The sequence below is a fragment of the Anguilla anguilla genome, chromosome 17 (genome assembly GCF_013347855.1).
Source record: "Anguilla anguilla isolate fAngAng1 chromosome 17, fAngAng1.pri, whole genome shotgun sequence".
NCBI lineage: Eukaryota > Metazoa > Chordata > Actinopteri > Anguilliformes > Anguillidae > Anguilla > Anguilla anguilla.
Genome location: NC_049217.1, coordinates 12,234,605 through 12,247,160, shown reverse-complemented (window position 1 = coordinate 12,247,160; position 12,556 = coordinate 12,234,605). Strand labels below are relative to the sequence as shown.

General features: G+C 46.0%; 1 protein-coding gene across 1 annotated transcript in view; it reads left to right on the top strand.

Moving 5' to 3' along the window:
- Positions 1 to 6,544: 6,544 nt before the first annotated feature.
- Positions 6,545 to 12,556, top strand: part of LOC118217303 (cytohesin-3-like) — a 35,570-nt gene continuing 29,558 nt past the window's right edge. The window contains exon 1 of the mRNA XM_035399199.1: positions 6,545 to 6,925. Within this exon, the coding sequence (XP_035255090.1) occupies positions 6,907 to 6,925 (19 nt within the window). The 5' untranslated portion in view covers positions 6,545 to 6,906. The remainder of the gene's footprint in view (positions 6,926 to 12,556) is intronic.

Below are 12,556 nucleotides of genomic sequence, written 5' to 3'. Positions count from 1 at the left end.
CCCCCCCCCCCCCCCCCCCCCCCCCCCCCCCCCCCCCCCCCCCCCCCCCCCCCCCCCCCCCCCCCCGGACCAGAGTCATGCACCCCTGATCCAGCATGCAGCTCATTTAAAAGAATTGCATTAACTCGGCATTGATGTCTGGTGGCAAAACCTGAATGAATGGGGGACAGTTTAAAATAACATGGAGCACAGAGGATGTAGAGCATTTCCTCTCTCCCTGCCCCCACACACGCACACCGTCCCTGTCCAGGCTGACTGCTGAATGGGATGTGTTTGACCTTCCCTCCCTGTCCCCTTTTAGGGGGGAGGGGGCTGAGAGAAGTCTAGACTGCCCCTCCCCCCACCCCCAGTAAATGACTCTCAGCCCTGACGGGACCCCGCCCAGCTCAGGCTTCAGTTGGATTTGTGTTTAACAGGGCGAATGGGTGCACTAACGAGGTGAAGGGGCAGCTCGCTGAATTAAATTAAATTCATTGCTCATTCATCGACTCCCATGTGGTAGACAGATTGGGCCTCATTCATGAGGCATGTGTGTGATCACATTTGATCGTAAACTGCGTATAAGAACGTTTCCAAGAACATTTCAGCATTCATCTTTTTTTTTGTTATCTGTATTTGTTCATGGCTGCTTCCTTCTGCTAATCACATGAATAGGATTGCTTATAACATTTACAAACAGTAAGCACTCATCATCTTATACACCTGGGATACGCACAAAAACAAAGTTCTGCACACGTGTCATGAATCCCATATTGGTTTTTCTTAGGAACATTTAAAATTTTTATTTCATTGTGGTTCCAGTTGCCTCTTTTCAACAGGTAGGCAGACGTGTTCACATGCAATCATCTGACATAATGCATTGTGACATCACACATGCTGCAGCTTCCAATCCTGTGACATCACACATGCAGAAGCTGTCCAGCAGTATCCAGTACTGTGACATCACAAATACAGTAGCTGCACAGCAGTGTCCCATACTGCAGCTATTTTAGCATTGCCTTCTCCAGTGGATTTAAACTGAATAAAAAAATAAGGCCATACCCCTTATCCTAACACTGCCCCCAACATCTGCACCACCACCCTAGTTTGGCACATGCATACACACACTCACACACACACACACACAAATACGCACAAAAATGATGAAAACAAAGTAAACACTGGTGAACTCTCAGATATGCATGCATGTATGCACATGCACGTGTGCACTGACGTACACACGAACCCGTTCACAACAAATCACGACTAAATGTGAAAATGGAATTAACGAGCAGCCCACTCCCTCCCCAGTGAGCGTTGGGTTTCCATCGCTGGTGCAATGTTCGGTGTGGGTCTGGTTTAGTGCTTTACGCGAGAGCAGCCAGTACACTCATTGCCCTTCCCACCCCCCCCCTTTCACACTACTCTCAGCAGTTCCCCTGCAAAGCCACAGTTTAAACCAGGTGTGGACGGGTTCTAACTCACTTATATTTGAGTCGATTCATTTGACCGCCCCCCCCCCCCCCCCCCACTCGGTTTGTCTCACCGTGTTCGCACTGCAGGTTAGGTAAAGCACATCGCACAAAACGGTCTCTGCTCCAAACACAGGGTACTCAAATTCTTCGCTCGTCAATGTCGTTTGTCCTGACCTATTTTTTTGGCTTACGGGCAAGACCTCTAAGGTTTTTTGTTTTTTAAAAATAAATGTTAAAATGTTCCATTTTAGCATTTGAATGCAGTGGTACTGGTTTTATTCTTCTTCTTGGCCTTGGATCTTTATTCTTTGCTTTGAGAATTTTGATTGATTTGTTTGAAGCACATACACATCTCTGGGCAGTCCCTCACAGTCATTGAAAACATTTGAGGTAGGAGGCTTGGGGCTTTAAGCTGTTCTTCACCTCTCTGGAATTCAGTTTAAGGCCATATTAGAGGTGTTCTTTTGTGTTACGTTAAGTTTGGTCTTCAGCATTTCGGACTCCTTTTTAAATATTAATCTTCCTGTATAGAGCCCAGGGAGGCTACATAGTGGCTTGGTGCACTGCATTGGCTTGTTGTAGTTTCGTAGTTGTTTTTTTGTGGGGGTGTGACAGGGCAATGATGTACTCATTCTGGAAACTGTAGGAAGTCATATGGAGCAGAGCATGCCCCCCCCCCCCCCCCAACACCCCCACACCCCCACGCCCACCCCCTCCTGGTTTCTGGGATTCTCCATGTCTCTGGCCTTGAAATTTCAAAGAGTAAAACTAAGAAAACAGAACATTTCCTGGCCTGGATTGGACATCTGCTCCCAACACAGGAAATACTCCACCCCCCCCCCCCTCCCCCCCCACCCCTACACTCCCCCTTCCCCCCCAACACCCAATCCCTGGCCCCTGTCACCACCACCCCCGGCCCACGACTGCACTGCAGCCTCCCTGTCTCATTCACTCTGCACTGCTCCCTCCTGCGAATCAGATTGATTTAACCCACTCCAGCCCCTGTCCTCCTCGCTCGCCTCCTGCCCCTGGGTGCTGGTGTCTGGCAGAGTTACTGAGCCACCAAGCCCCGACAGAAACACCTGAAATAGGATTAAGCAGTGGAGCCGGTCTTAGCAGCCTGTCAGCCAATGAAAAACCAGCTGAGACCAAGATATGAGATGCACAGCTCTGGCACATACACACACGCACGCACACACACACACATAAGCATCAGCGGGAAGAGGCACAATCTGGGTTAGCTTGTTAGCTTTTCATCTGGAATGCCCCATTGAAACCCAAAATGTAACATCAGCAGGCAAACCACATATTTAGAACCAATGTAAAACCTTAGTCTGCACACTGTCACACTGTGGTCAGATACTAATTCAGCATGTCTTTGCCAGTGAGAAATTCCCTCTTCACTCCAGTAGTGAGCACTTGCCCATGTGAAATGCAGCTCACAACATTTGCTCATGTCGTATGACATTTACAAATGGATCAGTAGTACCTCGATGGGTCTGGAAGCAACAAGTGCGTGTGTGTGTGTGTGTGTGTGCGTGAGTGTGCGTGCATGTGTGTGTGTGCGTGTGCGTGAGTGTGTGTGCATGCGTGTGTGTGTGTGTGTGTGTGTGTGCGTGTGTGCGCATGTGTGTGTGTGTGCATGAGTGTGCGTGCATGTGTGTGTGTGCGTGAGTGTGTGTGCATGCGTGTGTGTGTGTGTGTGTGTGTGTGTAAAATGCCACTCTCGTCATTTACTCATGTCATGTGATATTCACAAATGGACGGCACCTTGATTGGTCAGGAAGCAACATGCCACAAGATAAACACAGACTCAGCCGACACCTCTTTCTCCCACATGAAAGAGCTGAATATCACGCCATTTTAGAAAGTGTATTTTTTAAAAAAACACGAATCCTTTGTTTCTCTGTAATGGTATTGTCCCGTTGGCGTGCTCCCTGGGTTATTTTTAGCCGGACGGTGGGAAGGAGGAGCTGATAAACAAACAGACGAATACACAGAAACATCTGTTCATTCCTGACCTTTGCAGTAATGTGTGAAGGAAGGAACGGGCTCTTTCTCTGCGGAGGGTAGGAATGTTTTAATTGAATCCGTGTGTTGCCGAAACACAGGCGCAGTGTACACCACGCACCCCCCCCCCCCCCCCCCCCATCCCCGTACCCCCATCTCCGCCTCCGCGTTGGCTCTGCGCCATCAATTCAATTACGTTTTTACGGCCGTTCTCAGAAAATAAATCACGTGTGTGTGCGCGCGCGTGTACGTGCAAGTGTGCGGAGTTCAGGGCAAGCGGCACGGCCGCCGCCCTCTCTGGGATGCTGGCATTTCCAGATCGCGTCTCCTGTCTGTTATGGTGCCCCTCAGTGGTGGAACGGGCTTCCTATCTTGGTCGATCCCGCAGAGCAATTGACCTTCTTCCCACCTCTGAAGCCCCACCTCTTCCCACAATTCCTAGGCTCCCTCAGTCCTGATCCTCAAGGGCATAAGCTAATGCACCAATGGCATATCTTAGTTTTTGGTTTTTTTGGTTTTTGGTTTTTCAGCTTGGTTTTACAGTTTGGTTTTGCAGTTCCTGGATTGATGTGATTTGCATCGTTTGCTTTAGCTTCCACCAGGATGCTGCGATGCAAGTTTTGTAGAAGTGTATGTGGCAGGTTCTTTGGCATGGACGGATGACACTGGCTCGTCCTTACATACACACAGGTTTTGTTTACAAAGGGAAGGCGAAAAATGCCTGTTGACACAACACAGAACCAGGTCACCACGCTCTCAGTCCAACGGTCCATCAATTTCCCCTCACCGTCCGTGTGCTTTCCGTAACTCGAATGAGCCCTGATCTCATGCTGACAGAACAGACAAAGATTAGTATTGAGTATCAAATTTCCTACAGCTGCAGCTATGAGCCAGCTTAGCCACTCCCCCCTGTTCCCCCGCTGGCACCGAAAGCCCGCCCCTCACTCCATAGTGTATACTTTCCCTGTAAATGAGGAAGTAATAATACACCTGGACAGTGAGAAATACAGTGTTGGGGGTGGGTGGGGGGGGGGGGGGGGAGACATATATTTCATGCCCTAGAAAATTAAAAGATGACAGAAGGAAGAGCAAAAATTATGTTAAGCAAACAGGTTTGTTGAATGACATACAATTTACTAATTCAAAAAATCTTTTATTTGCCAAAGAAATGGAGAGTATATTTGCTGCCACCACTGCTCACCCAATATTTACCTGCAAAGTGTTCAGTTCAGTTCAGAGTGTTGCAAATGTGGTCAGATCAATTGAACACATACTAAGGGAGCAAATAGCCATGTTGTGAGAGAAATCACTGGCTAGAGTGAAAAACATGTTTTCTGAATGTGTCTTGGTATGTATTATTTGCTGCTATAACCTATTTTATTGGCACATCAAAAATAGCTGTGGGAAAAAAAAAAATCAAGGGGAGCCAAAGATGGCCCTGAAAATATATAGACTCTAAGGAGACTGTCTGGCCCAGTCCATAGGGCAGCAGCTCAACCCATGTACAAATTCCCCCTGTAGAGGGTTCATAACCCACCATGGCACTTTCTCTACCCTGACCCAGTCTCTATAACCCTCTCTGCTGTCCCCCTGTCTGAACAAAGTAAAAACAATACATAAGGAGGTCAGACTGTCTGCTCTCCATTTTTAAAAAAGGAAAAAAAAAGAAAAACCTTTCCTGACATACAGATAAACAGTCTCCCATCAGCCATATGTGGAAATGTTTACTTTCTTATCACTGTGTTTGACAGCAGGGTAATACAGCGATATATGTGAGTGTACATGTATATCACTCACCAATCAGGTGGGAGAGCTATAGTAGGCCAATACTTTAGTGTTTGACTAATGAATCTCAGGTACAGACGAAACCTGAGTTACACTACATTTCCCTTAAATGTCACTGATCAGTGATATTTAATAATAACATGTTTTATGTTAAAAATGTCTTTTGTTTTCTTCAAAAGACAACTTGTATTTCATAATGGCACATTTCAAAGTAGCTCTTTTTCCCCTTTTTGTATTTCATGGCTTCTCTTCTATTTCTTATTAAAATCTTTTCAAAAGTATTTCACTATTTCTCAACTAATTTAAATATACTGCTGCGTTTATACTTGCATTTATATTGCTGAATTTATATGTTTATATTATAAAGGCATATTTATGTATTTAATTTAGACAAAAATGGAATTTCATAGTCAGGAAGTGAGAACTCAACAGGTCCAAACAGAGGCAGAGCTCGCTCCACGGTTAAGATTAAACAAAGTTTCTTTCATTGAGAGGCCTGGAACTGTCATTGCTTAAAACACAACAGCACTGCACCCACCCAGCTCTTTAAAAGCTGCGATAGATCACTTGCTTAGTTCCCATGTAAGAGGATAATACATTTGTAAATATTTTTAAAATATACACGTGTAGATATTACGTAAATGTCAATATGCACACACCAGTAGATCTTGATCCATTCGCTTTGGTCTGATCTTTTCTTTAGCTTTCTTGTTTAGTTTTTTTTTTTTTTTTCAGTAGCCAGTGGTAAAATCTGTACTTTGTACTCATTCTATGTTTTTACAGTGGATCCAAGGCTGAATTACCTTTACAAACGAGAAAACTAAATTCAAGCAACAGAATAACTGCAAAAGGTTCCTTTTGGCATCATAGTCTGTTTGTATTGTAAAAGATGTGCAACATGATGTAATATAATGTGCACCAAAGCTTTCATAAAACAAATATATAACTGCAACATAAAGCATTTATAAAGCTTGATAAGATGTAAGTGACACAGAAGGGTACCCATTTTATTTTTGATCCCCTGCCCGGCTAATAATCTGTGCAATAGCCCTGGTGCACTGCCAAGCGAAAACCAGAGACCAAACACTGACTCAAACATTTTACAGGATTCTCATAAAAATACACAGCAAATTTCCTAAGACTAATAAGAACATGTGCGTTTAAAATGAGAACGTTTAATATGCGAATAAAAAGGTAACGTTGGGTCTGACAAAAAAAATTGAGTAATGTAAGCTCCATACGAGTCACGTGAGACCGGGACAGTGTTTGTCAGTTTTCGTCTGAGGGGCGGAGCTGAGTGGGAAAGCAGTCTAAACTGAGCAGCGGAGGCTACTCGCAGACGGGAGTAGCGGTACGGTAGAAGAGATCACCCATTTTCCCGGATAAAATATATTAATTCACCTGGAAAACGTTTCTTTAAATAACGGTTAAACAGCCCTCCTAAATTGAGATACCTTCATGACGGATATAAGGTTTTTCTCTTTTTCGAACATCCATGTATAGAAAACTCCACGCACAAAAGCCTTCCACAACAAACAGCCTGTACATGCTGCCTACAAAATATAACCTATTTGGCAATAAATAATCATTCCATTGAGGGCGTTTAACTGCGCGTCAGCCGCTTTTGTACAGCTTTCCGTTACATTTAACAGCGAGCATGGACGAAGACAATCAAGGTATGTTCAATTATCGCATTGATTTTAGTGTCTTGCATTTCATTTGTTTGAATTATCACTGTGTTAATTAGGCTTTATCAATGGACATGAACAGCCTACGCCAGAAATAACGAATGCTACTGGCCATATTATGTTTTTCTTATTATTTAGGTTAGGCTACTGCTATCTTTTGTCCATTATGATGATTAGGCTACCTCTTGAAACGTAATACCCATTCTTATGTTTTGCTACTTATTATTTTTTATTATTATTGTTGTTATTACTTGTAGTAGTATTAATCGCAGCAGCTATAGAAGTAGTCGTCGTGGTGGTGGTATTAGTAGGCTAGTGTCTTGTCAATTAAAATAGAATGCTGAATTTGATTAACTGTGCTGTAGTTTTTTGAGTAGAGTATCAGCCCTTTTTACGCGAAGTCCTTAGCACCTAGCATTAGTGATGGAAGTGCTCCGCTTTTCTGCGTTAGGCTAGCAGGAGGGACGCGTCTTTTAAAAAAAATCAATCTGTGCCTCAACCACCATCCCTCAAAGACCCTTGACATCTGAAGGCAGTTAGGTCCCGAAGGTGTCCCCATCGCCAAACCATTAATAGGCTACGCGTGGGGTTAAAACTCTTCCCCGCGTTCGGGAGGTTGAGTCAGAGGTCAGAGTGAAGATGTATTTATGTTGTATGTGTGTGACCTATATTTCATCTATATGTGACAGCAAAGTAAAGATTATTGTCGTAAAGAAGACAGATGTGTTAATGTTGCCGATCCAGTGCTATAGGCTATACTACATCCACGGTAGGTACATTTTAGTCAGGATTATAATTACTTTGAAGAAGTTCCTCTGTTCGTCATAATTGGCCACACACTAGATGAAACGTTGTTCCGTTTAGACTGCATGTAATTTCTTGCAAAATATTCAAGTTTTTTTTACACCTAAAATTTAGTCGATAATGGCACAAATTTACTGCTATACCGGTCGAAACACAATAACCATTATGATTATAATACTCAGACATGAAACAGACCTAGCTCTTTTGATGATTGCGGTTGTATTTTCCAGTCTAATTGGAGAACTGGTTATAATTTAGTGTAAAAAATAAAAACGTGCCGTTATTAATTGGAGAACATTGTATGGTGTCTCTCCCCGACTCTCTGGTAAATGACTTTTGGAAATACTCTAGAGGTATGTGAAGATATTAAGACATCACACCTGAACATGGTCATGAACGAGCTGCGTGCTCTGATAAAATGCTGTCGGTATTGTGCTGCAAGGACACTGCTAGTCTGTTTGCGATGTGGTAAACTACGCTTAGTCCTCGGTCATCCAGGAAGGCTGGGTCTTCCGCCCACAGCCAAAAACGACCTCAGACAACAAACTACTTAGCCACCATTATTTGCATTGCAAATAATATCAATATTGAAGTGATCCGGAGTATCTGTTACACCAACCTTGGTCCTGAAGAACCACATGTCTGCTTTGTTCTAAGTTGGCACTGAATTGCTCGACATGTTAATAAATTAAAGAAGATTATTACACAGTTAACTCACCTTGTCTGGGCTCTTGTGTCTAAATTGGTTGCTAATCTTAATATAAAAACAGAAATCTGAAGACCCCATGGCTTCTGACCTGGGTTGGCTGCCCCTGTATTATGCTAAATAGTATTGTTACTTCTATAATGGCCATTGGACAGAACTTTGCATCCTTTGTACTATCTGAGCCTGTGCGTAGCATGGAGAAGTGGTGTTTCAGACCACCATGGCTGTTTCATTGCAGGGAGGGTTTCTGTCAATGACAAAGGGTGCTTGCTCCATTTAGGGATGATTGTTCTAATCAGGAAACTGGGTCGTTCAGGGTTCTTTCAGGGGAAAAGCCAAGACTTGAATAAATGTGGCAAAGTTCAGCTAAGACCATGACCTGCCGTCTTTATGACCATGGCTCGATTTGGCCAGATTCCATTATCAAGTCCTGAGAGGGGGGGGTTACCTTCCTGTCTTACATTCGAAAGACCCAAACATATTATTAGAAGTCCTCCTGGAAGACACCGGTTATTCATTTTTTTTCCAGCCAGGAGATTTTATCATGTCTTCAGAGAAATAGGATTGGAGAGCAAGGCTTTTCTAGGCCACCTCATGATCCGGTTTGCCAAGCAAAACTTCCTAAAACGAGGTCACTTCAGTTCAACACATCACCCATCCACACAGAATGTTCTGTAATGAAATTCCAGCTATGTGTTCTGCCTAATGCTACAGCAGCAGTGCCCCACCAGGGAACCAAACATGCATCCATCTGGTGAGCAGAACAGGAAATCATATTCCCTAACCGCTATATCTCATCACAGCCTAAATAAAGCCGTTCAGACACGATCAGCTACGCATCAGCTCAGCACAAAGGACAGTTCTGTGCTTGGATGGCTGGTTTTTCTCAATCAGTGATCACGCACCAGCATGCTGTGTTCAGTAGGGTTCATGGCGGAGTGAGACGTTCATGTTAAACCTGCAGTGACAGAAGCGGCTGCAGGAGGCTTCAGGAACACTTCGCGTGTGAGCCGCTGAGCGAGCATAGCGCACGCGTTGGAGTGACCTGCGTGTGGCGCTCTGTCAGGTTGGGGTTGTCCGGAGCTGCTGTACAGTGTGCTATGCTAGCGTGTTACTGCTGCCTCTGCCCATGCTGGAGTACTATCTGTTCTCTCACTGAATGCATTCTCCACACAAACCTTCTCCGGCCAGGGTAACCTTAGGAGGCTTATATGAATCCCAGGAGTTGGGTGGGGGTGGGTGCTTATTCAGGTGGAGATGCATACAGGCAGGCTGTCAGTCTTGTGATACCAGACAAACAGAGAAAGAGGGAGAGAGAGAGGATGAGAAACTACATGGAAAGACAGAAATATGGAGAAGAGCCAGACTCTGCAAGGGGTGTTTGTTGAGAGGTACTGAGGTCAGAGGTCAGCGTACGGAAGGAAGGAAGCGCTATCCTGTCCGCCACGGTGTGGGACCCAGAGCCAAGACCTCTCTGCGTGATTGCAACTCCACATGACCGAGACTGCTCAATGCTTTGAGCACACACACGCAGTGTGTGAGTGTGTGTATGTGTCCTGTTTACTGCCTGACATAGTTTCAATGGTAATGATAACATTAACTTAAATGATTGTTTTTTTATATTTTGGTATTTGGTAAGGATTTCATCCGTTTTAAAGGATTATTGATTTTTGGACTGGCTATTTTGTTGTAGCGTAAAAAGTTTTTATGTTTGCGCTTATTGCCACAATTTGTTTTCAGACCTTTTCATTTATTCTTTGTTGACGTGTTTTCTGTTTCTTCCTCCTTTGAAATGCTGTTGATGTCGATCCAAGCAGCGCACTCCACAGCTGCAGCTTTCATCCGTTATCAGCCAATTCAGCAGGAGTTGTTGCTGTTATCAGAACCCCCCCCTAACGGCCCTTCTTCGAGATTATTAGGAACCTCAGCAGGGCTCCCCGTCTGTCCGTCCGTCTGTCAGACCCCTCTCGCGGTGGAGGGCTCGCCGCCCTGGGAAGCGCGCGGTGGCGGTACGCGGCTCACGCGCTTGTCTCTGCGCGGTCGCGACCGTGACAGGCGTGGCTGCGGGCCTCTGTCTGACTGACAGCCCCGCACAGAGAGAGCCGTCCGCAGCCGGCGACGCCGTGGGGGGGGGGCATGCCGATCGGAGAGAGCGAGGGGGAGAGGAAGGAGGACCAGCGGAGAGACGGGCGACTGTCGTTCCGGGCGACTCTGCTGCGTCGCACTGCGCGGAGGCCAAGCGTTCGGAATTTGAATTTGAGAGCGATGTGAAGAACCGGTTTTTAGGGAGTACGGTCGCCCAAAGAAGTCGGCTTTGCATAACTTCTCAATTTGCCTGCCTTCGTTTAGCTTTTATCGCTCGTTTGTGTGTCGGTGTCTGTGAAATGCGCCACGAGCTGTGAGTCAGAATGGTCACCAAATACATTTTCCACATGTGTGTATGTAACCTCTCAGAGTGCCCTCTCTGTCCTGTGCAAGTTTCGCCCAGTTGTGTGTGTGTGTGTGTGTGCGTGCCATTTTTTCAGACCTCCGGGTTCCTGGCCACACACAACATGGCTGTCTGCCAAGCTCAAATTTTGCATAACGTCTGCCGGCGTTTGCTCACTCTTTTACCGCATGCCACAGGCAGACACTTCCTACAGACGCACTCTCCGCTGAAGCTTCGGCCGTCCAGCTAGCAAAGTCTCGCCTTGCTTGCGGCCTCTCCTTTCTGATTAGTCTTTGAATAATTTAGCTGCTGTCTGTTTATTGGCTTCCTGGCTCCGTCCACAGGAAGAAACTCTCGAAAGCACCTGCTCAGTTGGACGCAAGTAAGGCCGTGCTTTCGTTGTCTGACTGTGACAAGAAGAAGTCAGGATGGCCAGGTTGTACCTGGAATGATTTGTACGCTGGTATTAATAGGTGTTCCTCTTGTTAGCTCGCATGGTGCTAAGTTCCGACCAGAATATGTTTGAATCATCGGGACGTGGTTATATTTGGACGTGCCCTTGTCCTGAACGTGAGTCTGCAGGGGAGAGAGGCGTGTCAGGTGGTGCTGTCTGTCTGCAGGTATTTCATCACCACACCTGTCACACTGTCTGTAACTAAGGGAACATCAGCGTCCTCTCAACGTATCCTGAGCACAGACTCACATATCAGCATCTCCTCAGCACGGACATGCATATCAGTTTGTAGTGAAGTCGGTTCTGTGTGAAATTGTATCATTTACGTGAACATAAAGGGAGGCCCATAAGCTTCACCACCCAGCCTTATAAAGAACACCCTTGCTTTATAATTGTTAAAGAAGGAAATGGCAGTGAAAGACGTATGTTTGCTTGGCCTCATGCAGATGCTGGACATATTTGCTGATTATTACAGCATATGATTGATACCATGATTGCAAATCTCCTGGCTAGTAGCAGTAGATCCCTGTGCTGTCTGCCTTGCACTGCAAACTATGGCCACACCTCCTTGATGAATAAATATTCTTGAATACCAAGGTCATAAATCCATATGCTTTTACTCTGATAACAGAGTAAGATTTTTTGAAATGTTGAGAACATGGAGCTGGCCGTCTGGTTGACGTATAAAATGTCTGCGCAGCGTCTACCAGTTGAGCTCCTGTCTGCAGCCCAAATGGCCACTCCCCGTCCCCCGTGACTCTGACCGTCTTGGATCCCGAGTTCGATGTTTGCTTCTCCGTTCCTTTTACTCTTTCAGCTACAAAATCAGGCTCGGTTGTAGATGGAGATGGAGATCTGAGAAAGAAAGGGCGTCTTTGTTTGAGGAGGCGGGGGGGATAATCTGATTATGGGTGGGTCAGGGCTCTCTGGGGTGTAGTCAGGGTGAGCCGGGCGAGGCCCGCGTGCTGGCGGGATTGATCCGGCACTCGCGGCGTCGGGCCCTGGGGACGGAAGTCCCGCTCGAACCCGCGTGGCGATGCTGAGGGGATGGGAAGCGAAAGCTCTCTGAGGAAGGCGGCGGCTTTAGCAGGCAGATTTACGGGCTGGCTGCAGCATCAGCGGCTGAAGGGGCAGGGCTAGCCTTGCGCTACGCTCGGAGCCTCACAGGCGGGAAGGAGCGGGAAACGATGCTAATGCTGTCGTCACGGCAGCGGGTTTGCGCCCGTG